The sequence below is a fragment of the Apiospora hydei genome, assembly GCF_038363865.1.
Source record: "Apiospora hydei strain CBS 114990 chromosome Unknown utg000007l_segment0_segment0, whole genome shotgun sequence".
Classification (NCBI taxonomy): Eukaryota; Fungi; Ascomycota; class Sordariomycetes; order Amphisphaeriales; family Apiosporaceae; genus Apiospora; species Apiospora hydei.
In genome coordinates this window covers 1,971,397-1,996,524 of record NW_027117366.1, presented here as the reverse complement: position 1 = coordinate 1,996,524, position 25,128 = coordinate 1,971,397, and the positions used below count along the sequence as shown (strand labels likewise).

The 25,128-nt window shown below is 53.1% G+C and overlaps 7 protein-coding genes across 7 annotated transcripts; 3 read left to right on the top strand and 4 right to left on the bottom strand.

The window, feature by feature from the left end:
* Window positions 1-50: 50 nt before the first annotated feature.
* PG997_009702 (uncharacterized protein) lies at window positions 51-734 on the top strand (the record flags this gene model as incomplete). The annotated part of the gene is made up of 1 exon (XM_066814017.1): window positions 51-734. One exon carries the CDS (start codon window positions 51-53, stop codon window positions 732-734), a length of 684 nt encoding a protein of 227 aa, XP_066665979.1.
* A 615-nt stretch (window positions 735-1,349) lies between these two features.
* Window positions 1,350-2,218, top strand: PG997_009701 (uncharacterized protein; the record flags this gene model as incomplete). The annotated part of the gene is made up of 3 exons (XM_066814016.1): window positions 1,350-1,393; window positions 1,473-1,647; window positions 1,694-2,218. 3 exons carry the CDS (start codon window positions 1,350-1,352, stop codon window positions 2,216-2,218), a joined length of 744 nt encoding a protein of 247 aa, XP_066665978.1.
* A 314-nt stretch (window positions 2,219-2,532) lies between these two features.
* Window positions 2,533-2,998, bottom strand: PG997_009700 (uncharacterized protein; the record flags this gene model as incomplete). The annotated part of the gene is made up of 2 exons (XM_066814015.1): window positions 2,533-2,766; window positions 2,897-2,998. 2 exons carry the CDS (start codon window positions 2,996-2,998, stop codon window positions 2,533-2,535), a joined length of 336 nt encoding a protein of 111 aa, XP_066665977.1.
* A 1,227-nt stretch (window positions 2,999-4,225) lies between these two features.
* On the bottom strand, window positions 4,226-7,048 carry PG997_009699 (virulence sensor protein bvgS; the record flags this gene model as incomplete). Its single annotated transcript, XM_066814014.1, has 1 exon — window positions 4,226-7,048. The coding sequence occupies one exon, from the start codon at window positions 7,046-7,048 to the stop codon at window positions 4,226-4,228; it is 2,823 nt and encodes a 940-aa protein (XP_066665976.1).
* Window positions 7,049-8,697: 1,649 nt separating this feature from the next.
* PG997_009698 (bactericidal permeability-increasing protein) lies at window positions 8,698-10,928 on the bottom strand (the record flags this gene model as incomplete). The annotated part of the gene is made up of 2 exons (XM_066814013.1): window positions 8,698-10,368; window positions 10,422-10,928. 2 exons carry the CDS (start codon window positions 10,926-10,928, stop codon window positions 8,698-8,700), a joined length of 2,178 nt encoding a protein of 725 aa, XP_066665975.1.
* A 5,184-nt stretch (window positions 10,929-16,112) lies between these two features.
* Window positions 16,113-17,373, top strand: PG997_009697 (S-adenosyl-L-methionine-dependent methyltransferase; the record flags this gene model as incomplete). Its single annotated transcript, XM_066814012.1, has 4 exons — window positions 16,113-16,228; window positions 16,277-16,428; window positions 16,496-16,736; window positions 16,812-17,373. The coding sequence occupies 4 exons, from the start codon at window positions 16,113-16,115 to the stop codon at window positions 17,371-17,373; spliced, it is 1,071 nt and encodes a 356-aa protein (XP_066665974.1).
* A 1,261-nt stretch (window positions 17,374-18,634) lies between these two features.
* Window positions 18,635-20,643, bottom strand: PG997_009696 (uncharacterized protein; the record flags this gene model as incomplete). The annotated part of the gene is made up of 6 exons (XM_066814011.1): window positions 18,635-19,397; window positions 19,454-19,795; window positions 19,917-20,051; window positions 20,114-20,237; window positions 20,303-20,436; window positions 20,495-20,643. The coding sequence occupies 6 exons, from the start codon at window positions 20,641-20,643 to the stop codon at window positions 18,635-18,637; spliced, it is 1,647 nt and encodes a 548-aa protein (XP_066665973.1).
* Window positions 20,644-25,128: the final 4,485 nt, after the last annotated feature.

Here is a 25,128-nt window from a genome sequence, read left to right as displayed (position 1 = left end):
GTTATCTCTACCTTCCACCAGAGAAGAAACAAAGCAAGACAAAAGCCATCATGAAGCCAACAGAGATCCCACTCGGCCAGGCCCCAACCTTTGCGGCTGAGACCATCCCCACACCCACCTACGGGCCCGGCGGCTCGTCCACCGCCATCTTCTCAACCACCATCGCGGCGCCGCCGGCGACCTGCCTCGCCGTGGCGCTGGACACGTCCACCTACCCGTCGTGGGGCCAATGGATCCCCCGCGCCGTCGTCGAGACGCCCGCGCCCGCGTCCGCGCTGGACGCGGTGCCGGCCGCGCTCGCGCCGATGCTGCCGACGGACAAGGACAAGAGGGCCGGCCTCCTGCTGCTCGGCGCCCAGTTCTACTTCGAGGTGCACATGGACCCGGACAGCGCGTCGTCGCGCAAGACGTATCTCGAGGTGACGCGGCTCGAGGAGTTTGTGCGCGACGCGGACGGTGGTGGTGGTGGGGAGAAGAAGGGCATCCGCGTCGCGTGGAAGACGCAGGGGGACCCGTGGCATGTGCGCGCCGAGCGCGTCCAGGAGTTCGTCGATGACGGCAAGGGCGGGTGCGAGTACTACAACTACGAGACGTTCCACGGCGCGTTGGCGTGGGCTATTCGGCGCTTCGTGGCGGGGCAGCTGAGCAACGGGCTGCGGTTGTGGATGGAGGGCTTGAAGAAAGAGGCAGAGGCTAAAGCGGCGGCGGCGGCGGCGCTTCCAACGGCTGCGTAAGATAAGAGTCATTGATCGTGCAATTCACTGTTTTCGGGTACACGAACGATTCAGCACCTTTGTGGTAGTTTACGCCGTTTTTTCTTCTTCATGCTACTTCGAGGATTGTCCTACCAAATGATACGTCGTCACTCCCAACATTGCTCTACTTGGAAGACAGTACAATACCAGACTGGTGAAGAGCATGCGCACTGCTCGAAGTTATCTGCATATACCTTTAAGATACATGGTTACCTAAATTATTGAAATTATCCTAGCTACCCATAAGTATATGTGACTCTATATGAGCTCCACCGCTGTCTATACGGGTCATGCCGGCATTCTTTTGGTTGACATATCCGGCGTGCGGGGCCGTCTAAGAAGCTCCGGCTCACGTCTCGGGCTAACGGCATGTGACGATCATCCCAATCCAGAACCAAACCAGTAACCAAGATAGTTCTCGCATCTTCAGCATCCCTACGAAATCAAACTCACTTGTCTCCTGTCAATGCCCATCACCGACTCTCAGATGCTTCCTCGATGATTAGATCAGCCGCCAAGTCATACTCGAGAACGTTTACCGGCCGTTGCCATTTCCATCACCAGACTCGCAAGCTCCACAGCATGGCCGCCGCCATGTCTCAACAAGACATCATCAAGGCGCTCCAGGATTACACATCGTACGACCCCATTCGATTGCCTGATTTCGCACTATGCATAATGCGACATGATCACTAATACTTGACCTGAACGAACCAGGTGCGATGTCTCAGACGCCCTCTGCAAGCTCAAGTACCGCAATGGCGGCTTCCTCCCGGGCCTGACCCTGTGGTCGCCCCAGCGGCAAGACGGTCCCACCAAGATCGTGGGCCCGGCCTACACGGTCAAGTACGTGCCGCTGGACGACCCGGCGCCGAAGCACCCTACCCATTATGTACGTACCGTCCAAATGTTCCTCCTCTGGATGTAAAAGCTTACAGCATGCCACACAGATTGACAACGTCCCCGCCGGCGCCGTCGTCTTCGTCTCGGCCCCCGCCGGCACCCCCAACGCCGTCTACGGCGGCCTGATGTCGACGCAGGCGCGGGCGCTCGGGGCCGTGGGCTCCGTCATCGACGGCCGGTTCCGCGACGTGCAGGAGCAGCGCGCGCTGGGCTACCCCGTCTTCGCCCGCGACGTCGGCACAGCGCCGCCGGCGCCCCTGCTCAAGGTCGCGGGGGTCAACGTGCCCGTGAGGCTGCAGCAGCAGCAACAGCAGCAGCAAGACGAAGGAGACGAAGGAATGCTGTTGACGGTCCGGCCGGGCGATTATCTCATCGGTGACGCGAACGGGGTCGTGGTGTTGCCGGCCGAGGTGGCGGAGCAGGCCCTGCCGCTGATGAAGAAGCAGGTCGAGGCGGACGAGAAGATGGCCGAGGCTATCCAGGGGGTATGGGGTTCAGTGAAGCTAGCAAGAAGTTCCGCTCGTAAGAGCAGGGGTGGGACAAGATGGAAAAGGTGTTAAAGGAGAATACATCGGTCGGGGTCTAGGGGGGAGAGGAATTGCCGTTATAGCTACAAACCATTTGATATAAACTGTATATGCTTTCTATAAATGTAGGTAGACAGGCATTGCGAATTTTCTATTCTAGTACTAGACAAGAGTAGAGAGATATCATGTGCTTCTTAACACCAACCAAGCATCTATCCACACGCTGCTGAGTGGCGATGGCCATTCCATTCCGCCCTGGCGAAATCCACCAACCGTCCACTTCCTCCCAGGTCACACAACGAGAGAAGGTATGATATATATGTATGATCATCTTGCCCTCCTCTTCTTCACAGGCTGGCACCAGCCTCGTAGTACACCGTCATGACGCCCGCAGGCCCGCCCTGGATCCCAAGTCCCTTGGCGTAGTTCCGGAGCGCGGCGTGCGCCTCGCACTGCTCGTCGTAGTACCGCATGTCCTCGAGGCTCGCGAACTCGGCCTTGCTGACGACGGTCCAGCCCTGCGACCGCGGGTCCGCCATGGCCTCGCCGGCCGTCATGTGGAGGATGTAAGGCTTGCCGTCCTGTCATGTTTCAATGAGTCAGTATACGGTCAACGGCGACATGTCATGAACATGGGGGAGTATTAGAGGGGTTCCGGTTTATGTTGCTCTCCCTCTCTTTTTCTGAGGTGCTATAGTACCATTGACTGACCTTCTTTTGTTCCTTGAGAAGAGTCGCGTATGCCTCGATCAGCTTCTGCTGGGCTGAGGTATCGGGCAGCTTGAACATGGTGACTCTGTGGACGGGTGCCATCTTGGTTCGCGAGTTGTGTGTCTGTCTTTCTTTTCTGGGAGACTTGGTGTAATCTTTTCCTTTCTAGCTGCTGTTCTTGATCTGTATCTGCCTACTGGCTCAACTAACGCCTCATAGAGTTTGGAGAGGACGGAGTCGTGCCTTTATGTATGCAACGGAAGGAACCATATGGAGTTGTAGCAGTGACAATTTTGTCATCTGCCATTCCGACCTACCAACGTCTCTCAATCATTTACCGGTCCATCCGGTCCCTTGGCGCGCAAGGTAGCCTACCTCAGGCCTCGGATTCAGCTCGGACGGATGCCTCCGATGAAGGATATTCCCCCCTCGCCCCTGTGACGATGCACGCTAATCTGTCTTGTCCCGAGCGGAATGCAGATCCTTCCCTTCTCTGCGGACTTCGGGAGCTGCTTTTCAGCCCACAAAAGAACGCCAATCGCAGAGTAACGAAGGGGAAGGCCACGTCAAGCCAAGTCATATCAAGGCGGCCTCGGAACAACCAAGGTGCCTGGTGCCAGGAATAGCCATATGCGCCCCCTGCAGGAAATCCAATATGCTTGAAACGGGTCAAAGATCATCCCGCTTACACACACGCCCACGGACGGACATGAGTGTGGGGGTTCGCCGGACGGAGAACGCATGGTAATTGAAAACATCGTCCCGACACTGTAAAAGAATCCGGAGACACTGCATGATCCATCGTCGAACCTAAACCATGTCCGAATGCTCCAAGTCTTGGGGGAAGCCGAAGAAAGGAAAAGCTCCAAGACTTCCGAGGCCAGCCGATGTAATGCGGTGGCACCAACACAACTTCACCGCGCACGCATATTATTCCCCCAAAACAATACTCCTCGGGATCATTGTCGTCAACATGGTTCAGAATATTTCTTATTCGCCAGTGGTCTTCCCCAAAGTACAAGAGTCAGGTACAGCTGCCAAACCATTCATAGCCACAGCATGTCTTCCACGGGAGTACATCCGCACACCAGAATACCCTTCAGCTCACACATCCATATCGCGGTCCCTGCAACTGTATATCCTCGTCTTTCGCACAGGGGTATCTAATCAAACAGCAACGCAACCAATGCAGTGTTTTGACTCTCCGTTCCTGTAAAATATTCGGGTTTAGACCATCTAGATGTGTGCAACAGCCCCCTCGATGCTCCTCAACAGCATCGGAATTCCGTCCCTATGTACTGATAGGAAGCCCGAAGGCGTAGGTAGCACTTACTTCTCCGTACCCTCCCCCTTTTCCTTCTTGTTCATGTTCAACCTGCGCACCGTCTTCTCCATCGTAGTGATGAGCTCCGGTATCCGGTACGGTTTCACCAGGACATCGTCGCATCCCGCCGCCTTCGCCTCTTCGATCTGTTCCATCCTGGCATTCGCCGACACCGCAATGATGGGGATCCGAGGCGACTTCAGCTTACCCTCCAGTTCCATCTCACGAATGTCCCTCGTACAACTCAATCCATCCTTGATTGGCATTTCCATATCCATCATGATCACAGACAGCGGAAAGTCGCCTCCGCGACGATCAGTCTTTTCCAACAACTCCAGCGCTTCCAGGCCGTGGTTCGCAACCTGCACGTTGTAGCCCCTCTCTTTCAAGGCCCGTTGCGTGATCTTTTGGTTGACGAGATTGTCCTCCACTATGAGGACCCCGTGGATCAGCTTGTCCTCGGCAGTGGTGCCGTCGTGGTTGGCTATGGTCGGTGTGCCGGTGGGGGTCTTGAGGATCTTCTCAAGGTTTCTGTTCGTTTCCCGGGCCTCCTGAGCTGCTGCATCGCTGGGAACATGCGCCTCTATGTAAAAGGCAAAGGTCGATCCATGGCCAGGCTCCGATGCTACTCCAATAGCCCCATTCTGCATCTCGGTCAAACGTTTCGAGATAAAGAGGCCCAGCCCCGAGCCACCGTATTTGACGTGGGTTTTGGGTGATGCTTGAACGAATCGCTGGAAGAGAGATTTTTTCTCGGCATCGTTCAGCCCTTGCCCGCTGTCTTTGACTTCGAACATCAAGAAGGTGCTGTCGACTCCGGTCTGTACTCGTTGGGGTTGTTGCGGCTCTTCCAATGTGCGAGGAATGAACTGCACAGATGAGGTTCCATCTCGGGGCCGACTCTTGGAAGCGCTCATTCTTATCGAAACTTCCTTTTGGGCCTGGTTCTTGGTGAACTTCAATGCGTTGGTCAGGAGGTTGATGAGAACTTGTTTGAGCCGCGATGGGTCGAGGTCGAGGAATTCGATGTTCAGGTCGGTATAGGAGGGGTCCACTGTCATCGTGAGGTTGATGTCCACGCTCCGAGCCTCTACCCGGAACATATTAAACGCCTCTTTTACGATCAAGATGGGATTGACGGTGGTCGGGGTTACAGACAAGAGGTTGGAGTCCATTTTCGACATGGTTAGAATGTCATCCACAATGCGGCTTTGGTGCTGAGTACAGCTTAAAACAGTCTCGGCGCTCTCGATGGTGTTTTGCACCAAGTTTGACGCTCTCGAAATGCTATCTGAAACCGTTCGAGTGACCACCGTCTTAGGGAGCTCAGAACGCAAATTGTTGAGTAGCTCACTCACTTGGGTCTGAGAAGCGAGAATGGAGTCGCCGCACTGTATAATGGCACTCAGAGGGTTTCGGAGTTCGTGCGATGTCATGTCGATAAAGTTTTCTTGTTGCCTTTTCGACTCGATGGCTTCTTCTTGTCGCCTGATAGCTTCTTGCTGGCGGCGGATGGCCTCTTCTTTGTGCTGTCTCTCCGACTCAATCCGCCAGTTGTGCAGAGACATGTCAACTAGGCAGCCAGTAAAGGTCTGAATAGTATCCTCCGAGTTCTTGACAGGCATGAAAGTTGCTGATGCCCATCGCGGCGCAATGATCTCATTCCCGGAGCTGTCCTTTTCAGTCCAGGTTTTCTTCAAACGGATCTCGGCTCTCTGCTCGTGACGACCACCAGCAACCAACCTATCCAAAGATTGCTGGATGAGAGGTAGATCTTCCTCGACCACGCAGGACTCGAACGGTTTGAGGGTACCGTTGACGGTGTCCGCCTTTTCGAGACCGCACATTCGGTAGAATGCCGTGTTCGCCCATTGCAAGTGGCCGGCCATGTTCAGTTCATACATGCCAACGGTTGCCGACTCGGCCATCTCCTTGAAATTCTGGTGCTGTTGAGCGTGCCGCAGAGCCTCCTCGAGCGCCAACTTGTAGAGGGTGACATCGGTCAGGCAGGCCAAGACCCGCACAACCGTACCATCAGGCGATAGCTCGCCCTTTAGCGCTGCTGATATATAGCGCGTCTTGGGCTTCTCTGCAGTGAAATCGAGTCCGGCTTTCTCCAGGCTCGGGGAACTACCGATGGGGGGATGCAAGGGGTAGTCACTATCGCCGCGAACGCGGAATTCGATGCTGACGGTGCCCGAGTGCCTCATTTCGGACCAGGCTCGAGTCAAGTTGTGTCTGTCTTCCTCGAGGATGCGATCCATAAAGATTTGTGATTCAAGTGGAGTAGACTTTGGTACTCCTATAATACGATACCATGCATCGTTAGCAAACGTGATATTTCCTTCACGGTCCCCAAAACAGGCGCCATTGGGAATGAACTCGGCAATGGACTGGAACTTTGCAATCGACTCGTTTGCCTCCTTGGTCTTGACCGCGATCTGCTCTTTGACAAGGGCCTTGTTATGGGCCACCTGCTTGTTGCACCCCACGATCACCCATTTCTGGCGGAAAGGCGTACGCGACCAGCAGATGTCGTGGTGCATAAATGTCTTCGACTTGGTGTCTCCGTCCAACGTGTCGTTGCCTCCGATCCAGGCCAAAAATCTCCCATGGCCACTGGTGGTAACCCTTTGCACTTCGTCGTGCAGGCCCGGTTTCGATTCTAGAGCCGGGTTGACATGGACGATGTTGAGCTGCGGGTGCTCCTCCGGCTGCTGGGGGGCCGAAGCAGATTCAGCAATCTCAACGATAAAGGTCGGCCGAATGTCGTTCGCTAAGACTTCTACGATAGTGCTATCGAGACGGGTTTCGGTCTGCGCCATCATGTCGTGGCTAGCGCGGGTAATCGGGTAGGCATGCAGCGGAGCAGGCGAAGATGCATCATTGAACCCAGGGTTGGGTCAGGATACAGCGCTCGCCATGCGCCAGCCCCGGTCGAGCTGGGAAGGGTTCGTCGTGGTGTTCTTCGGCTGAGAACGAGAGAGGGTGGACGGGAGGGAGTGATAGGTGGCTTGGCCGCGGTAACATGCACGGAAACGCACAGGCACAGAAGAAGTATGGTTAGTCGAGCAGAGGTGACGGGAAACAACTCAGGGACGGGCGACAGGCAGAGATAGGTTTGGAGGAGTTAACAAAATGCGGGTGGTGTGCACAAATTCCGAGGTGCCGGGGCGTGCCACCACAGTGGATCAGTGATCAATCAGATATGTCAGGTAGACGCTACTTCGCAGAGGCTTGGCAGACCTCACTGGATGGTGATGGGACCAGGGGGCCAGCAGAGGGGGGCTTAAAGGGTAGAGAAGAAGAAGGGGGGTGGCCGCCAGCCAGGCAGTCCAGTCCAGCGCCAGTCTTCGCCAGCCCAGCACCAGCCCAGCACCAGCCCAGTCCAGCGTGCTGCGTGCCCAGCAGCACCTTCCCTACCACCTACCACCTACCCACAGTTGATAGGTGGACTTTAGGGTGGGCCATTATCTCCTAACCTCCTTACGCAGTAGTGATTGCCTTACCTTGGGCCTTATTCGCAGCCTAGCAGTTCTGGTAGTTCTGGTAGTTCAGGTAGTTCTGGTAATCCTGGCCGTACCTCCTACTGTAGGTAAGGTGCGAACAATCCGCAGGCGGACGGGCAGGTGGGCAGGTGGGCAGGCGGGCAGGCGGCAGGGTACATGGCACATCTGAAGTGGAAGGAGGAATGCGCAGTGACACACTTGACAGCAAGCCCGGTGGCCCGCGTGGTGCTGCGCATGCTAGGCATGGCAACCCAGCACCCAGCGTGCCAGTCAGGGTCTGAGGGGGGGGTAATGTCGTAGCGCTCAGATCAGGTGCACTACTGGCGACAGGGCTCACTAACGTGCTTTCCCTTGTGCCTGGCTGCGCCAAGATGCCGTGGCGTCGTTCTAGAGGAGTTCTAGAAAAAAATTGCAATCCTTTCAACGGCCGTCTGAAGCCATGGATTCGGGTCTACTTCCAGGCCACAGGCGCAATTCTCCATCCCGGTCATCCCATATTAGGGTTTTTGGTTCGATCCGGAATTGGGATGCGAAGCCGGTCCAGGTGTAGTGGTACATGTGCAATTCGCACATAGGTTAGGTACATGTAGTTGCATTCGCAAGCAGGCAGAAAATGGTGGGAACTGCAAATGTCAGCTTAAGAAAATGGGACCCTCAATAAAAAACTGCCTGACTGCCTCGCTTGCTGATCGAGGTACCAATTCTGGTGCCACGAGACCGAACACTCTCTCGCATTCAGCTGATGCCTGTAGGGAAAAAAACAGACCGAGCTTTTATTACCTCCCAGCTCATATTCAGTGTTTACCATACAATACGCCGTTAACGCCTCGTCAATACTATGTAAGCATAAATCCCGACAAGCGCCCATGGCAAACAAGCTCCGAATGACGTAACACGGTGGGTGGATAAGCATGTAGGTTTTTCTTAGTAGAGCCACCGTAAACCAAAAGCCGTGCAATGGGTGATAATCAAGTCAGAACTCGCACATGGGTATCAAAGACCTCGTTTCTCCAGCCTCCAATCTCGTACTCTTCGATCCGATCTTTCGCCTGCTCCGCCTCTTCATGCCACAACTTTGCGACACTGGCAGGAGTATAAACGCCCTTGAATACGCCCTTGCCGGGCTCATCGACGCCCACGCGCGTGTACAGATTGGGGTCTTCCTCGGGCAATATTCTCGAGGCTACTGCTTTGAGGAATGTCATCAAGTCGTCAGGGTTCGAGATCCTAGTTGCTCGCAGTCTTTCTCTAGCGTACAAGAGCTCGCGATTGGCAGCGTGAAGGAACTCGCTAATGGCAGAGGCCAGTTGAACCTCCATAGTCGCCTTAAGTATCGGTCGGAGCAGAGGCTTAATGAGCCAGCCCAGCCACGAGAACTTGCTCTTCTTGAGGCTGTAGTTGAGCTTATGTACGCGAACTCGAACCGCCTTCAGCGTTAGAATCTGTTCCAAGCGCTCGCGGCAGACCTCGACCTCAAGGTGAATATCGATGCCGCGTTCGTCCAGGGCAAACCCCGCTATTCCCTGGTCGGCAAGGCGGAGAAGTCCGCTGTGGGCGCGAAGCCAATACCCCATTTCATCAGCACGGCAAGAGAGACCATCGATCTTGATCAGTAGCAAGTTGGTTGTGCTTGTAGCCGTGCGGAATCGCGCCTTGCGGATTTCGAAATCGTTGTAGTTCTCTATCTTCAATCTGTAAGGGAGGAATGATGTATGATTGACAGTCTTGCCTGGCTCGACGATGAGATTCTCTAGCAGCAGGTCAATGTGTGGTGTGCTGACTTCCAGTCGTGGGATCGGTAAGTACTGGATAGCAGATATCGCCAGCGGGACGAACACTCTCAGTGCGTCTTGGATCAAGTCGGGATTGGTGGCGGTGTTGGTAGGCGATAAGACACCAAAAATGCGCAGAGTGGTTGTCATCAAGTTATGGACATCCTCGTCCCGGAGAATACTCTGATAAGTGACTGATAGTTGTTGCAGGAGCTCGTCGGCATCATGACGCAAACTGCCTTCGGTCCCAATCTTCTTGCTCTCCTCGCGCAGATCCTTCAGCTTTTTATCGGCATCGTTGAAGAACTCGGGATCTGTCAGGAGTCGCTGCAGACTATCACCAAGCTCCTGTATAAAGTGTTCGAATTCGGGGTCCTTGTCCTTGTGAGCCATGACCTTCTTGAAGAGCTCTTCACATCTATCCCATTCCTTCTTGTCGCCAAAGCTCGTGACGAAGGCCCAGGTATTTTTCATGGCACGATCGGTTTCCTGGTTTTCGTGCACATCGTCTTGAGCGACCTCAGCAATCTCCTCGGCTGCGCGTGAGTATACTATAGCATAACGCTTGATGAGGAGACCGAGCGTGGACACCGAGTCTGAGTAGTCTGTGCGCTTTCGAAGGTTGAGAACAACCTGTTGTAGTCGTTTGAGCAAGTTCTTGCCTTCATCCCCAGACAGCTTGTCTTCTGCGCTCTCTACGGCAGCATGGGCAACGTCTTTGCCCTTTGCGGCCACGATATCAGCAACATCGTCCACCTCGCCCTGCAGCTCCTGTCCTGACGGTGTCTTTCCATTTGTGGCCGGACCATCTGCTTTTGCAACGCCTGCCTGCTCTTCGGCGGAGGGCTCGAGCTGTTTGCCGGCTTCCTCGGCGGCAGAACTCAAAGCAAGGCCGAGTCCTTGAAGATCTCCCGGCCTACGACGCTGAGATCGCCAAGGAAGACGCGGAAATCGCGGTTGGTGAACAGTAGCGACCCGACAGTTTGCAGGCTCTTGTAAGCAGCGGCGGCATCGGCCTTGGCCTTTGACTTTTGGGCTCGAGCCTGCAGATCCGCGATGTCTACTGAGATTCTGCTCTTGGTCAAGAACCAGATGAGATCCTGCAGTTGGTCCTGGCTGTTCTTGTTTCGCAGAAGCGCGATAAACTGGTGGAGCCACTGCTTGGTGAGGCGTACCAGTCTCTTACCGCTGTCTGATAAGTCTGGGTTGTCAGGATTGAGGACATCGCTGGCCATGAGCGTGCGCAGATTGATGATGGTCTGTTCAGTGCTGGGCATGTATCCTCGAGTCAGGGCCCGGATCATCTGGTAGCTATGGAGCTTGCGCTGAAGTTCCCGTTGGAGGTGCGTGTCTTGTTCATACTGCGGCAGCAGAGGTTCGCGCTCCGCGTCGCTGCCTTTTCCCCAACCAAAGCATGAAGACAGCATTTTGAAGATGCAGGAATAGGTCACATGTATCGGGCTATCGCATTATCTTCGTGTTGTATCTTGCGTGGAAGAGCATTCTACGATAGGTTTATGGGAATGAGAGTGTTGCATGGACACATGCTGTTCAATGGCTGCTGCTGCGTACTGTGGCTCTCACAATGACGTACATTGTTGCTGATGGCTCAACTCTCAAACTGGTGGCACCAGTCAAAGGTGGACTTGATTGGCCAGAGCGCAATCCCTGTCGGCCAAGGTGAACCTTAGGTGGCTTCGGCAAGCTGCAAACCTCCTTCAACCAACAATTGAAGTCAGCCCGGGCTTCTGGTCCGGATTGCGCTTCGCCTGATCGAAATTCCGATCGACCCTTTTTAGGCAAGGCCACCAGGCCAAGGCATTTAATCAATATGCTAGTTTAACAACACCTCTGCTCAGCATTATGCTGCATCCTATTGGTGGGAGGCTACATACTGAGATAAGCTCTGAAGACAAACAACATCACTTACCCTCAATTTCTTGGTCGATTATGTTAGCGTGTCTTCACTATTGATACATAAGCATGCAAAGTGTCTACTCCGTACCAAGGGAGATTAATACAGCCAACTACTGCCGCACTCCCAGTATCAGGAGGTAGTACATAGAGCCAGAAGCGTGACGCGACGATCGTCCATGAAGACAGTCGTGATGATGTATCATCAGTGTAGCTGGTGCGTACAGTGCATGCAGGTAGCAGTGGAACACGATGCTACTTCATGCTTCAAGGTGCGTCGATAAGTGGCCCTTTCCAAAGGTGAGCATCAAGGGTCGTCTCAATTGCATTTCACAGTGTTAATCACCTGAACAATGATTCTACGTCAATTGAATGGGAGGTGCTGGAGGCAGTTGCGATCAGAACTCCTCAAGGACAGGAGGAAGGAGAACGAGCAATCAAGTACACATCGGCAACTCAAAATGCCCATCAAGGTTTGTTTTTTTCCGATTGAATTAGGTGGTACCTAAATGAGGAAACTCCCACCGGGGAATGCTTACGTTCTGGCCAATCAAAATTTTCTATTTGGCTGAGCTTGCCTTTTGGCTGACTACAGTTTTAGGTACGTACTTAGGAGGCTCAGGTAAGCATTGAACTTTAGTGGGGCTTCCTCAGGCAGCTAGGCTGCTGTCTGGATCAGCCAGCCCCACTGAGGCCCTCTGGAAGGGTATAAATTCCTGCCCCCGCTCCCTCTGTCTCTAACTTCTCTTTTCCTTTTCTTCTTCATACTTACCTTGCTGGGGCTCGAGGAGATCAAGTATTCCTTGGGCCAGTTTGAGAAACCTGCATTGCACATCGCGGCGTTTGTCTTGCTACACTATCCTTCGGGGTCGTGTTCAGTGGAATTTTTGTTGGCAATCATCTTTTCATTGTGCGCATTGCTTCGAGCAATGCCATGAAGAAGAGGCTGGTCATTTTGGTGGTTTTCGTGGAGATGTGAACATGGCCTGGGTCTTGCAGCTGTTGTGTTTCTCGTTGATATGGTGTATGCTGTTTGCAGCTGTGCCTTGCTGATATGTCATCAATCAAATGCTACTGGTGCTCCAACCTTCAATTACGGTGTTATGCATGTGTATCCAGGACATGGTGCCGTTCGATGCCACGAAGTCTCGACCTTGGTCCTTCCACTGATATTCACTTGGTGTGTGACGTTCAAGGTGCCAGTAGCAGTCATTTCCTGGCGAAGTTCGTCTTGTTACCTGATGTCCCTACGCCGCCCTCGAATGTGCGTGATACGGTTTGCTCCGTGGAGATCAACATCAAGGGTTCGTCATTAGTAGGTATCTATTGACCGGAGGCGGCTCGAACCCCTTCTCCAGAGCGACCAAAGCTGGGCAAGTCGAGGTACAGATTTGTCAACAGGGTTGCTTTGCTAATGCCCAGAGAGATACTATCAGTGTGTGGACTGATCCTGCCGCCGAGCACAGCTTCTAGTGCCGAAAGGTAAAAATGGAATCTGCCTGCGGCCATCTGACGGTGCAGTCGTCAGCCCGTCGAAGTCGGGAAGAAGGATCCATCCATGTACACAAGTCGATGATTGGTGGTGTTGCATGTGGCATCAACTGAGCTTTTCAACCCAATACAGGCGTTGGCGCCGCATTTGATGAATCGAGTAAGATGCCCATTTTATTGGCATGGCATTGACCTCTGATAATGAGGTTGCCAACCACATATGTACGTCTACGGCAGTATGAGGGCCACATATGCACGTCTGATGTTACATGGCATTTCTGGAGCATTATCGAGACCAAAAAATCAACACGAATACACGAGGTATCCATCTTTCCGCACACCAGCACCTGACATCGCGGCTTGCCTACCGGGGTAAATGGTGGAAAATTCTGAACAGGGCCTGCCTACATACCAAGAGAAAGCACCAAGGACAACCCAAGATGGTGTTCTCGTCACCATGAGAGAGGTTATTTTGTTTGCCTCAAACACGACGTGTTTGCATTCCACCCCCACGAGAGCTGATCTAGTATTCATGTTATATACGAGAACGTGTCGTTGATACGCTACTCGGCAGGACGAGCCGCGTCTCAAATCCACCAAGCCAGTATGTAGCGATACCTACCTAACCCCCTACATGATGTATGTACTCTGGTATGCCGCTGAACCTTTTATTGCAGCCACCAAGGATGGTTCTAGGCCTTGAGTGGTTGAGGTAGACGATCGAGGCCCGCACTTAACGCAGGATGTACGCAACGAAGATACACTTGACATCCCAGAACTGGGGGGGTTAAGGATATCTTTCCACTCATGGCGACATACACTTGTTGTTGACGCGAATCCATCACGGTTGGCTACCTAGCCATGGTCATATGGTGCTCGCTTTGGCTTGAATAAGATACGACTACATCAGCAATTCAGCCCAAACAATTGCTAGCTCGACGGAGCAATGTCTACATCCAATGACCCAACGCAATTACCGAGCGTCCTCGTACCCGGAGGGCCATATTTATTAGTCACCTGCCAAGACCCAAGCTGCACACCCCATCGCTGACAATGCTCGTGATCCTACATTGATATTGAGCCTGTTGGGCGGGCGCCCTGGCGGACCAGACGCTCTCTCCGAGACAAATTTTCTTCGGCGATCTTCGCTCACCAACCTAGACGGCCCTTCTCCTGTATAATCCAACAATGGGCTCACCGACAGCCAAGGGTTCTGCTGCCAAACTATCGATAGCCTCCGCTTTTCGATATTGTACACCGGCCATTTGCCAATATGATCGGTCCTACTGCCTTTATCGGAATTGACTTTGGCGCCCAACGTCGTGTTTTTTCTCTTTAAGTTTTATTTTTCATTTAGTCTCCTCAGTTTCTTCGGCGCGTACGTCGAGGCGCGGCAGGCGCTCACTTTGACCCTTGCCATGTGTCTTGGTCTCGTTTGTGAGGTCTTGATAGATGTTGGTCGCATCATGACCTGTAAGAACCAGTGGGGCGAAACTGGGTTTCTAATGCGAATCATCTATCTCACTATTGGCCCGGTCTTTGTGGCCGCCGGCGTCTATCTCTGCCTTCGGAGAACTGTGTACACATTCGGATCCGATATTCCGAGGCTGAAGCCAGGCAAATTCTCTCGCATCGTGGGTCGCATTGGGCGAAAGGACCAACTCCCGATGATAAACCTAAGCAAGGGCGGGATAACAGCGTTGCGCAGCTCGTCCCATACGGTATCGTCTCTTTGGTTCTCCAAGCGGTGGATAGGGCACTCGCATGAGTTGCCTCGCATGCCGGCGGCAACGTGACTCTGGAGACCGCATCAAAGATAGCCGGTCGGAGCTCTTAGATTGCGACGATTGCCGTCTTTATGGGTCTGGCCACCGGCTTTGCCCTGCGTACGTTCCGGCACGTTCAGACCGCCCGTCGCTAAGCTCAGTGCTGGCTGAACCGGCGACCTCATACACGAGAAGGGTCTCTATTGCGGCGCTTTTTACCCCGCGGTCTGCGTTGGTGGAACGATAGATGGACCTGCCGGCGGCGCGAAAAAGGACATCGTATCTAGCGACGACTGAAGCAGGTGGAACCTGGTGACCAGCTGGGATGAAGGCGTGGCATGGAGAAACGGAGAATGAAAGGGCAGCTGGTGTCTGAAGGTACAGCTGACCACCTCTCTGCGTGTCCGTCGGAATAGCCCTATCGACTCTCGTCGTTGGTATTGGTCGTTTAGGGAACAAGCCGTGTCTTGGAAGGGCATACTGGCACCCTGGAATGAGAAGGTTCCGTGTGTGGTAGAGTTACTCCAGCATTCCAGCAATGGGCATGTAAAGGTAATGATATCAGCAGTTTCCGATGGTAGCTCAAAAATAGCCTGCCTTCACGTGGAGAGTCGACCCGCGAGTCTGGTTTCGGGCCCCCGGGGGGTTTCAACATTGACTCTGTAGGCAGGTAGACGACCAATTTTATCGCATCATTGCAACGGACCTGATGCCGTAGCATTTGCGTAAATCACAGTTCGAGATCACGCAGGGGATAATTGACATCCCGATGGCAGTGTAACAAGTGCCTCGTAGAGTAGCGGCCTGTTACACCAATTAATAACAGATCGATGAACCACTTGCTGGAACAGGCAGCTCGAAAAGCAATGTCACGGGTCTACCTCCTCTTCGTCACACCTAGCAAAAGAACCCCTGCTGCTGAATATCCCATTTGTATGGCCGTTCAAATGGTCAGACTTCATGCGCCTAGCAGCAGCATAATGCAAAGGACAGATAGCCGATGGGCAGAGATGAGGGGGTGGTGACATATCTCTATTCATTAGCGTTCCATCTAGCGTCACCTCGGCGATATCCAAGACCCAAGTTGTCATAACGGTACGGCGTGGAACTGCAACCAACAAGGACAACTAATACAGATAGCTCAAGTCTGGTGTGTGATGTTTTCGCGTTAGGGGAGAAGAACGGCAGACAATGTCTACTTTGTCGCTGCCGGGCATCATCGCAATCGTCGGAAAGGAGGCACGGTAGTAGCATCGTCTTTTGATCACCTAAAGATACCCCTCTTGGAGAAAGGATCTGGCTTTGGCCTCATGCAAGTTGGTGTTCCCGCCAATAGCGACCCCAGAAAACATAGATGAATCCGCCGGCACCGTAAGACCCCGAAACACCTAGTCCCTTACGAGCACCAAGAGCTGAATACTACTGGTGCAGGACGCTACCATGATGGATCTGGACCTGGACCTGGACCTGGACCTGGACCGCGACGCAGAACCTGGTCAAACTGCCTACATCAATGACAACGACACCGATTCCGCAATAGCAATGGGAAGCTCCAGGTAAGTAAGTGAATGCACACTGTCTCGATTAGAGGAAACCGAAGAGAGCAAACGATATATTGAAGATCGTGGCAGGACGTCAACATACTCGATGACTTCGAGTGTCGCAGAGCGGTTGGAAGAGAATGGCAGAACGTACCATTCCTACAAAGATGGAAAATACCTACTTCCAAATGACGAGGCCGAGCTCAATAGATTAGGTAGGCACTTGCTTCTCCTGGCAATGCGCATTCAAATCTGGGCGACAGGTTCCTAACCCGGGGCCAGACTTACAACACAAGATGTGGGAAATCACCCTCGACGGTAACCTTCACTTGGCGCCAATAGGACCGTCGCCTCAGCATGTTCTAGACATCGCAACTGGCTCAGGGATCTGGGCGATGGACTTTGGTGCGGCACTACCCCTTTCTGCCATGCCGGGGCGAAACCCAACTGACCTCGGAACAGCCGATGCATACCCCTCAGCTGTAGTGATAGGCACAGACCTATCGCCTATCCAGCCCGAATAGTGAGCCACTCGGAGACACACATCACCTTCGTCATGCTTGGGGAGATAAGTAGATGCTGACGCCAGCCAAATCAGCGTACCGCAGAACTGCGAGTTTCAGATCGACGACGCCGAGGACGAGTGGGTGTTCTCGCAACCGTTCGACTACATCCACGGCCGCGCGTGCGCGACGTGCTTCAAGCGGCCGCAGGAGATCTTCCGGAAGGCCTTCGACGCGCTCAAGCCCGGCGGCTACTTCGAGATGCAGGACTTGAACCTGCAGACGTCCGAGGACGGCAGCATCGAGGGCACCAGCCTCAAGATGATCCAGGACGAGATCCACGGGGCCCTGGCCTCGGTCGGCATGCGCTGGGACAACGTGCCACGCTACGCGGCCTGGATGCGCGAGATCGGCTTCGAGGACGTCGCCGAGGTCGTCCTCCGCTGGCCCAGCAACCCCTGGTGGCCCGCCGACCCGAAAGAAAAGACCCTGGGCACCTGGTTCCTCGGCCAGATCCAGACGGGCCTCCTCGAGAGCGTCACGACGCGCATCTTCATGACCAAGCTGGGTTGGAGCAAGGACCAGCTGGACGAGTTTCTGGGGCGGGCCAAGCGCGACCTCCAGGACCCCAAGATCAAGGCCTACTCCCCCGTGTGAGTCGCAGAATGGCACTCCTTCTTTCCCAGCTTTCTGTTCTTGTACACTGTCCGTTGTTGGTTGTCGAATTGGCCAGGAGAAAGGCTATGTTGAAGGGTTCGCTGACACCATTTTGAAAAGCCACGTCGTGTACGGCCGTAAGCCTGACAGACGTTCCGCAAATTGAACAAAGGCCATGCCGAGGCAGGCTGACCTACAATTCGAGCCAATGGATGCGAATCCTTGATAGCAGTGGTATAGGTAAAAGGTCAACTAGATACGTATGGGGAGGATACGCCGCACTGCACTGCACGCCATAGAATAGAGGATTTGGTGGTTTTTATCGTGCGTATAACAGTCACTAATTGTAGCAAACATCTTGTTTTGCGTTATATCGGCGCGAAGAAGGGGATGAAATGCAGTGCTCGCCCGAATGCCACGGCACGTATACAACTTACACGGCCACGGCGTCGGGCTACACAGTTCCGCGGACATCCAGCCAACCCCTCGCATGTATATACTAAGAAGCGCATATTGCGGCGAATGGCAGATGTCAACAGGGGAAACTGCAGCCGGTGTTACCTCGAACTTGTTACTGGATTGATGTGCGCCCGCACCTGCATTGCTTAGGGCTGTTTCTATGTGAAACTCCGACCAGGAGCAAGTTCTGTGCATGAAGAGTGCATCACAAACGTCTCCCCCATGTCTATGCTCACCTGTGCACATGGGATCGTGGTTTTCTGGATCAAGACTCGTGTCAGGGTGTTACTATTTGATAGTGGCAACACACGGCCTTACTAAATAGAGTGGAAGAAGAGTCAGGGAGCGGCAATACAAGCCCGCACACCTGACAATACGGGGATTGTATCCTCAAGTAGACGGTAGGCGCATCGCTGCTGAGATCCGCGGGCGATGTAACTCGAATAGGGGTATCCATTCATTACATCTAGAAGCGGCCACACCAGAGTGCACCTATCATCGGAGACAGCAAATGTACAATAAGGCTCTCAATTTACAGAAGCCCATAGAAATCTCCTTCTGTTCAGGCCCAACCACGTGCAGGTTGTATGCAAAGCAAATGTACCCCTCTCTCCCCTGAGTACCTACAACAGTGCCCTTGCAATGGTGTTATGCCATCACTCATATCCGTTCTTTTGTCAGATATCCATCCTTCGAATCTGGCCAGTGATGGCAATAAACGTATCTTGAGAAAACCTCCGACATCATCCGAACTCCATGGACAAAGAGTGAGCCACCCAAAATGCGTACACGACCAGGCCAATCAACATCGATGGCGCGACATATCCTCGAGCTCCGTTTCGCTCAGAGCCCCGCGAGGTGTCTCCGACTCCTCCTTATTGGACCGTTGAACGCCGGGCATAGGGGGCGGGTGGCGCTGAAAGGTGAAGAGACTTGCAATAACTCCAGCAGCCGCCAGATAGATGAATATCTTGATGTCGTTGACGAATGCATCAGCGTAAACTCTCCGGACCAATTTCTGATTCTCCGGCGAAAAGAGTGCGCCGATTACGGGGCTCTGTTGCAAGGCCTGTAGATCGTCCGGGGGAAGGTGGTCGACCAGCTTGTGCTTCACACCATGGTTGAATACCATGCTGCACACGGCGATGCCGATGGCACCTCCAAAGACGCGAGCCTGTGCGATGGCTCCTTGCGCAACAGCGAGATTTTCGTGATCCACGTGCAACGAGGCGAGCATCGTGGCAGCCGCAAACGTCAGGCCAACCCCGAGACCGAAGATGGCCTGGTATCCATACTGGGGCTGTATCGCGCTGTCGACGTCGGAAAAAGTCGACAGCAGTCCGACCCCGATGAGTTGCAGGCACGCCGCGGCAATCAACGTGGGAGAAGTATTGTTCCGCTTGGATGATATAGCGCCTGCGAGGAACGACCCAAACGCGCAAGCGCCTAGCATGGGTAGAAGGTGGATACCGGACATCAGGGAATCCTGTTCGTTGATGATCTGGAAGCGCTCCGGTAAAATGATGATGATGGCAAGGTAATTAAACCCAGTGAGTACCATGAAGCTTAGAAACGTAAGCGGTTAGCAACGCCACGGATATTTAGAAACCGGTAAGCTTACACCAAAGCTGCCATGTATGACCGCATAGTTACAAGCTTGGACGAGAATAGGGGCTGGATTCCCATGTAATGCTTGGTTTCCAAGAGGTACTCCCAAGCTACAAACACGATCCAGCATAGAGCCGCGATCGTCAGCGTAGCGACGATGACAGGACTATCCCAGCTCATGCTGAAAGATCCGGCTTGCTGAAGAGAGAAGACCAACAAGGTCGAACCCCCTATAACTAGAAAAATGCCTGGTAGATCGAGCCTCTTGTAGGTTTCAGCCATGCTCGATCGCGAGCCATAACGACTGGGCCAGGCCAGCATAATTCCAGCCAGCGCTACGGTACTGAAGGGGATACTGTGATATGATCAGCGAAGTTGAGGAATTAAAAGGGTTTGAGTACTCACTTGATGAAAAAATCCATCTCCACGAGGCAAAATGTGAAATCGTGCCGCCTAGGACAGGGCCAAGAACAAACGAGACGGCCAGAGTCATACCAATGAGAGCCCCCAAGAGACCTGGCTTATGTGTCGGGCCGACCTCGAAGAGTCCGATCTGAGCAAGGCTATAGAGGCCAGAGCCGCCGATACCCTGAAATGCGCGACATACGATGCTTTGGGAATTGTTAGAAGCGTTGAAAGGGAGTGGAAAATGAATGATAGCATGGAATCGTACAGCTGTGTCATGTTTTGAGCCAAGCCGCATCCTAGCGAAAAGGCACCGAACAACAACCAAGAGATTTCGACGAGAGCGCGGCGACCGTAGATATCACTTAGTTTCGAGAATGCGACCGCAAAACCTATAGTAACTTTTTAGCTTCAGCGTCCCATTATCGGTTCTGGACCGTGTTGGTTATAGGCTTACCTAGATAGGCAAGCAAGTAGGAGAGCGCAACCCAAGGGACCGTAATGAAATCCTTGAGGTCGAGCGAGATGGTTACGAGAGAGGTCGAGACAATGGAGGCATCGAGGCTAGAGAAGAGCAAGCCAAGAAGGAGACTGTGGACATGGTTAACCCTATCGATCAATTGGTGGAGGTGTTTCGAGGGCGCAATACATGGCAACCAATGTGGTCTGGCGCAAGGGACTCATGGACTGCCCATAGAGGTGGCCGCGGTTGGTGGATGAAGAGTTCAATGCCTCTTCCATCGAGTCGGTTCGGCCCAGAGTGGGCATCGTGCCGGTGTCGTGGTATCGAGAAGCCATGATGGGAGATGATTTCCTACAAGACTCGGAGATTTCGTGGCGACGAGAGTGTTGTTGTTGCGGTCGCTGCTGTTGTTGGTACGTAGTAGACCCGTACTCCGTGGGCCCGAGTCAAAGTTGCAGAAATACAGTTATGCCTAGGCCAGCCAGTATTCAAAATTTCACCGAGGGAGAACTGGACTGTTCGTGGCTGGCGGGTCGACAGATTCGATTCACGGTTGGTTTCGGGGCCGGCGTGCTCCGCAAAAGTGCAAGTACGACCGAGTGTGAGTGTGACGATGGCACCTGCAACACTAAGAAGCTGGCGCCTGCGGTTCTTTAAAACAGAACAAAACTTTTATGACACGAAAATGGCCGTCCAGATCAAGCCTAAAAGCTTGTACTCGACTATAAAGTAGGTAGTATTGAGCACTCAGGGGAAGAAGGGTGTGTGTGTGTGATCAAATAACTTAGAAGTCGGCGTGCATTGCTTTATCATGATTAGCTGGCACTCCTGTTAGCTAAGAACCTATCGTACCCAAAGACAATAGATGACTGGAAGACATCATGTTGCAGGGACATACATGCTGCCGAGACACCATCGCCAAGGTAGGATTAGAGGGAATCGTCAACGTACAAGAGCACTGGGGGCATGGGATACTATGGGGAGATATCTGTATCAAGATGAATCAATGCTGGGCCAAGACAAGTGACCTGTATTCAAAGCTCACAGACTACCCATGTGCGTGCAAGTTGGTACTACACCTGCAAAGGCTGTATAGTGCATCCAGAGCACCCCTCGTATCTTGAGCCAAAGAATCAATGGCCTGTCAGAGAAAGCACCGTGTCACAAGCAACTGGCAAAGCTGGTGGCGGATGCGTGTGAAAGGTATGACAAGACATGGAAGCCGGCCGAGACGAGGGAGGGGTGGCTCGGGAGAGTAGAAAACAATGCTAGTCCTGACTGGCCGCGACCTTGAAAGCCATTATAATGACACTCGGTCATTGAGTACCTCAGATAGGGGATGGCGAGTAACGGTTTGGGGTGAATTCGCGCCCCGTGACAAGAAAATAATATGTTCTGCTCCTACATACCTACTTACTTATCCATGACATATATATGATTCCATGCAACACTTGATCATGAAGATGACTCTAGCCGCCCAGGCGTCAATGATAAAGTGCGGAATACTTTGAGTCCCCACATTGAAATGTCATGCAAAATACCAGCTTGGAGAAGGTGTGCGCATAGTCCCCTTGCACTCAGCTTGTCTAACTGCAGGATGACAGGCTAATGCCAGATTGATGCCCTACCCTACCCGTGAAGCACAGTGAGTACCCCATACCGTCGCTAGAGGCGCTGTTCAGCTTGCTGAAAGACCTTGTGCCCTCCTCACGTTCCCATAACCAAGTGGTGTTAACCTATATTCGTGCAGTGGAATACAGCACCGAGGAAATGGTACTCATGGCCCAGCACCCTCTCAAGAAGTGTCCCGAGGAAGAGGAACCTCTATCATGATGTGTGCGGTGCGTGCATAGAGTGGCTCAGAGCCCAGAAACACAGCATAACCACACTACCAGAAACGATCACTACTGGCAGGCATGAATCATTTGGATGAGAGAGATCAAGCGGGAACCCGTATGTGCTACGTCGGACAAAGCCTAGCTGCATGAAAACGCTGGGATTTGTCTACGCCAACCAGTCGTGGATTGTAGTTGCGCTGCCACCAGCAGAGCAAACTACAAACAAAGATAGGCGAGAAGATTTCTGAGGCTCCCGGGAACGCCACTCCACCCTCCCAGCCCAGCCCAGCCCCTTCAAGAGACCCAGTCGAAATGACTTGCAAAGGCCGATGCGACGGTCGGACCGAGTAGGAAGGACGGGCTGGCCAGTAGGCTGTTGCTGAAGTTGTCGGGTAGGTATCTTCCCGACTTGCTACATTCACCTTTTAATATGGATGAGGCAAGGCGCTTCCGAGACATGACATAGCTGGGGGCGGTGCGGTTGCTGAGCTGCAGGCTTCCACAAGGAAGGAAAAAAGGGACACCCATCCGATATTCCAATGTCGGTGGCCAAGATCAAGTCTTGATACGAATGTGGCAAGGGATTCGGGAGTCCCGACTCCCCAAAGAGCTTTTGGTTCACACATGCGATCTCGGAGAAAGAAGCAGAAGGTGTCTGTCCAACAATACGTTGTTCGAGAAAGTATGTGTTCTGGGCCAAATTGTGACACCCTCTGTTGCAATCCATGTGCGTGTTGAACCGCAACTCGACTTGGCATGAGCGTTCTCGTCCGTTTTGTCCAACAAAACGACGTAAGGTCGTGTAACACACCACCCCCGGCTTGCAAACCGAAGGGACCTGGGAGAAACCGCACTTGCTAGTTGAGATCCAAGCTAGCATTGCAAGGTGCCTTGGTATTGATAGGGGGGGATCTGGGATTCTCAGCTCTTCTCGGATCTCACGAGCCCTTTTTGGTTCGGCGACTGCCCCGGCCTAGGCGACGCCGCACTCTACATTGATGTAAAAGAAAGGGTGCGCTCCACCAAATTGGAACTACAGTATGCAACTGGTTATGTTAAGATCCTGCATATGCAGGCTGCAGGCATCGTCCAAATGAGCGGGGTGCATTGTCTGTGCATGTACCAGGAGTATCATACTCCCCCAATCCAATAGAAATGCTGGGCAACTGCTGCCTCTGATAAGACATACTTTGCACTGAAGGGTAATCTCTATGAAGCACAACAAGAATTAGGCATGTGGACAGACAGTGCAAAGCCAGTGTGCTTGGTCAGAACCTCGGAATGAGTGCGCCCATTTTGTCAAGATGAGATTGCCCTCGCCAGCCGAGAAAGACGGGAACGTGTCAGCACTACACACAAGCCGCCGTAGCGCTTGCTTCGCAGAAACCTGAATTCAAGTCTGAAGGGCTGACAGAGGACGGCATGATGCAAGATCGTGTATGGCCGTGACTTCCAGCCACTGCAGCTGCTGTCAGCTGAAAAGTCCTACAATTTCGGAACACTCCAGACAGCGACTTGAACGGCCAGGTTTCATGTGACCATACAAACTAACGACACTACACACCATTCCCTAGAACTTTGCAAGTGACACGGGTCGACAACGGCGATGGATGCCACTAAGTGGCTGCATTATCTTGTTGGTTTTTGCAAGCATAGCCTCAGATCCTGCACTGTCGTTGGATGTTGTGATTTGTCGGGGGAGCAGTGCCACTGCTGACTGGCATCAATAGCGTCTGGAGCTGTGTAGGTACCTTATGTGCAGGTTGGTATTTGCTCGGGGTTTCCCCTTTGAGATCTCTATCCATTTGAACATTATCAACAGCGGCAACTGTTGTACTATGTTACCTCTCAGCGCCTTCGCTCATACTTCGCTGAGATCGCACACGGGTTGGTGGCTGTTATAGGCACGATATTCCCCGACAACTCTTGGGAACCTGTGCCGATACACTGCCTCATCCCTCACGTAGACTGGCTGTTCGGCGGCGCACGAGGAGAGAGGGGAATGCCAGTGCCCAAGCTCTGGGACCCAATCATATTCTGATGGTTGTATGGGGTATGTATGCAACATCCCGTGCCAATAATGGAGACACCGGCTGTCTGAGTACCTAACTTCCTTGGCCAATCTGCGCAACCACGATACCTACCATCCTATCTGACCCAATGGACCGTTTGAAGCCTTGAAGTTCAAACGTCGAATTGCCTGGGACGGGAACAACAGACTTGGGACTGATTCCCACACATGTATGGAGTGACGGCTTAGGAAGCAGGTGATTTGTCGGTCCCATCCCGGAATATCGATAGGGTGGTCAGATTACCTACTTGTGTAGACTCCTTCGGACATGGGGAACCAACCGGCGGTCATCCGATATGGACATAGACCAGTGTTGTTGGCTTTTGCGATCGGGGTTGATGATAGGGATTGAGGCCTTGCCAGGAGTGTCTTGGCCAGGCACTTCACCAGGACCCACTGTCATCAGCATTCAATATGGGCTCGTGCCGTACCCTACCCGTCGTCCTCTTTGTCTGCTTTGCTGTGACTGTCTATGCAGCGGACACTGGAATCTTGGGGTATCTGCCGACATTCGGCCAGATGTCTGATATCGGGTTTCGGGAGAGATGACACGGCCAGACCGACTCTGATGAGGCTACTCCATTGCTTCGCATCACTGGCCCATCTCTTACCATGTGGTAATAGTTGTATTCCGTTACAATCATGCCCTAGTCTCCGACTACCATCTTCCTCTGACTTGATCGTAGCTGCGTCAAACGCCACATGGTCTGCCAAGCGCAAGAGCACCAAACCACCCCAAGCATCATGGCCATCACACTTCGCAAGAGGAAGACGGATTGCATTACCATTCACTGCCATAACATCTTACTTGCATATACATGATCCTTCAGAGCATTGAATATAAGGGCATAAAGGATCGGCCTGCATCTTTCTATCAATACTGCCAATCAGCACACCAGAAGTCCCTGGTC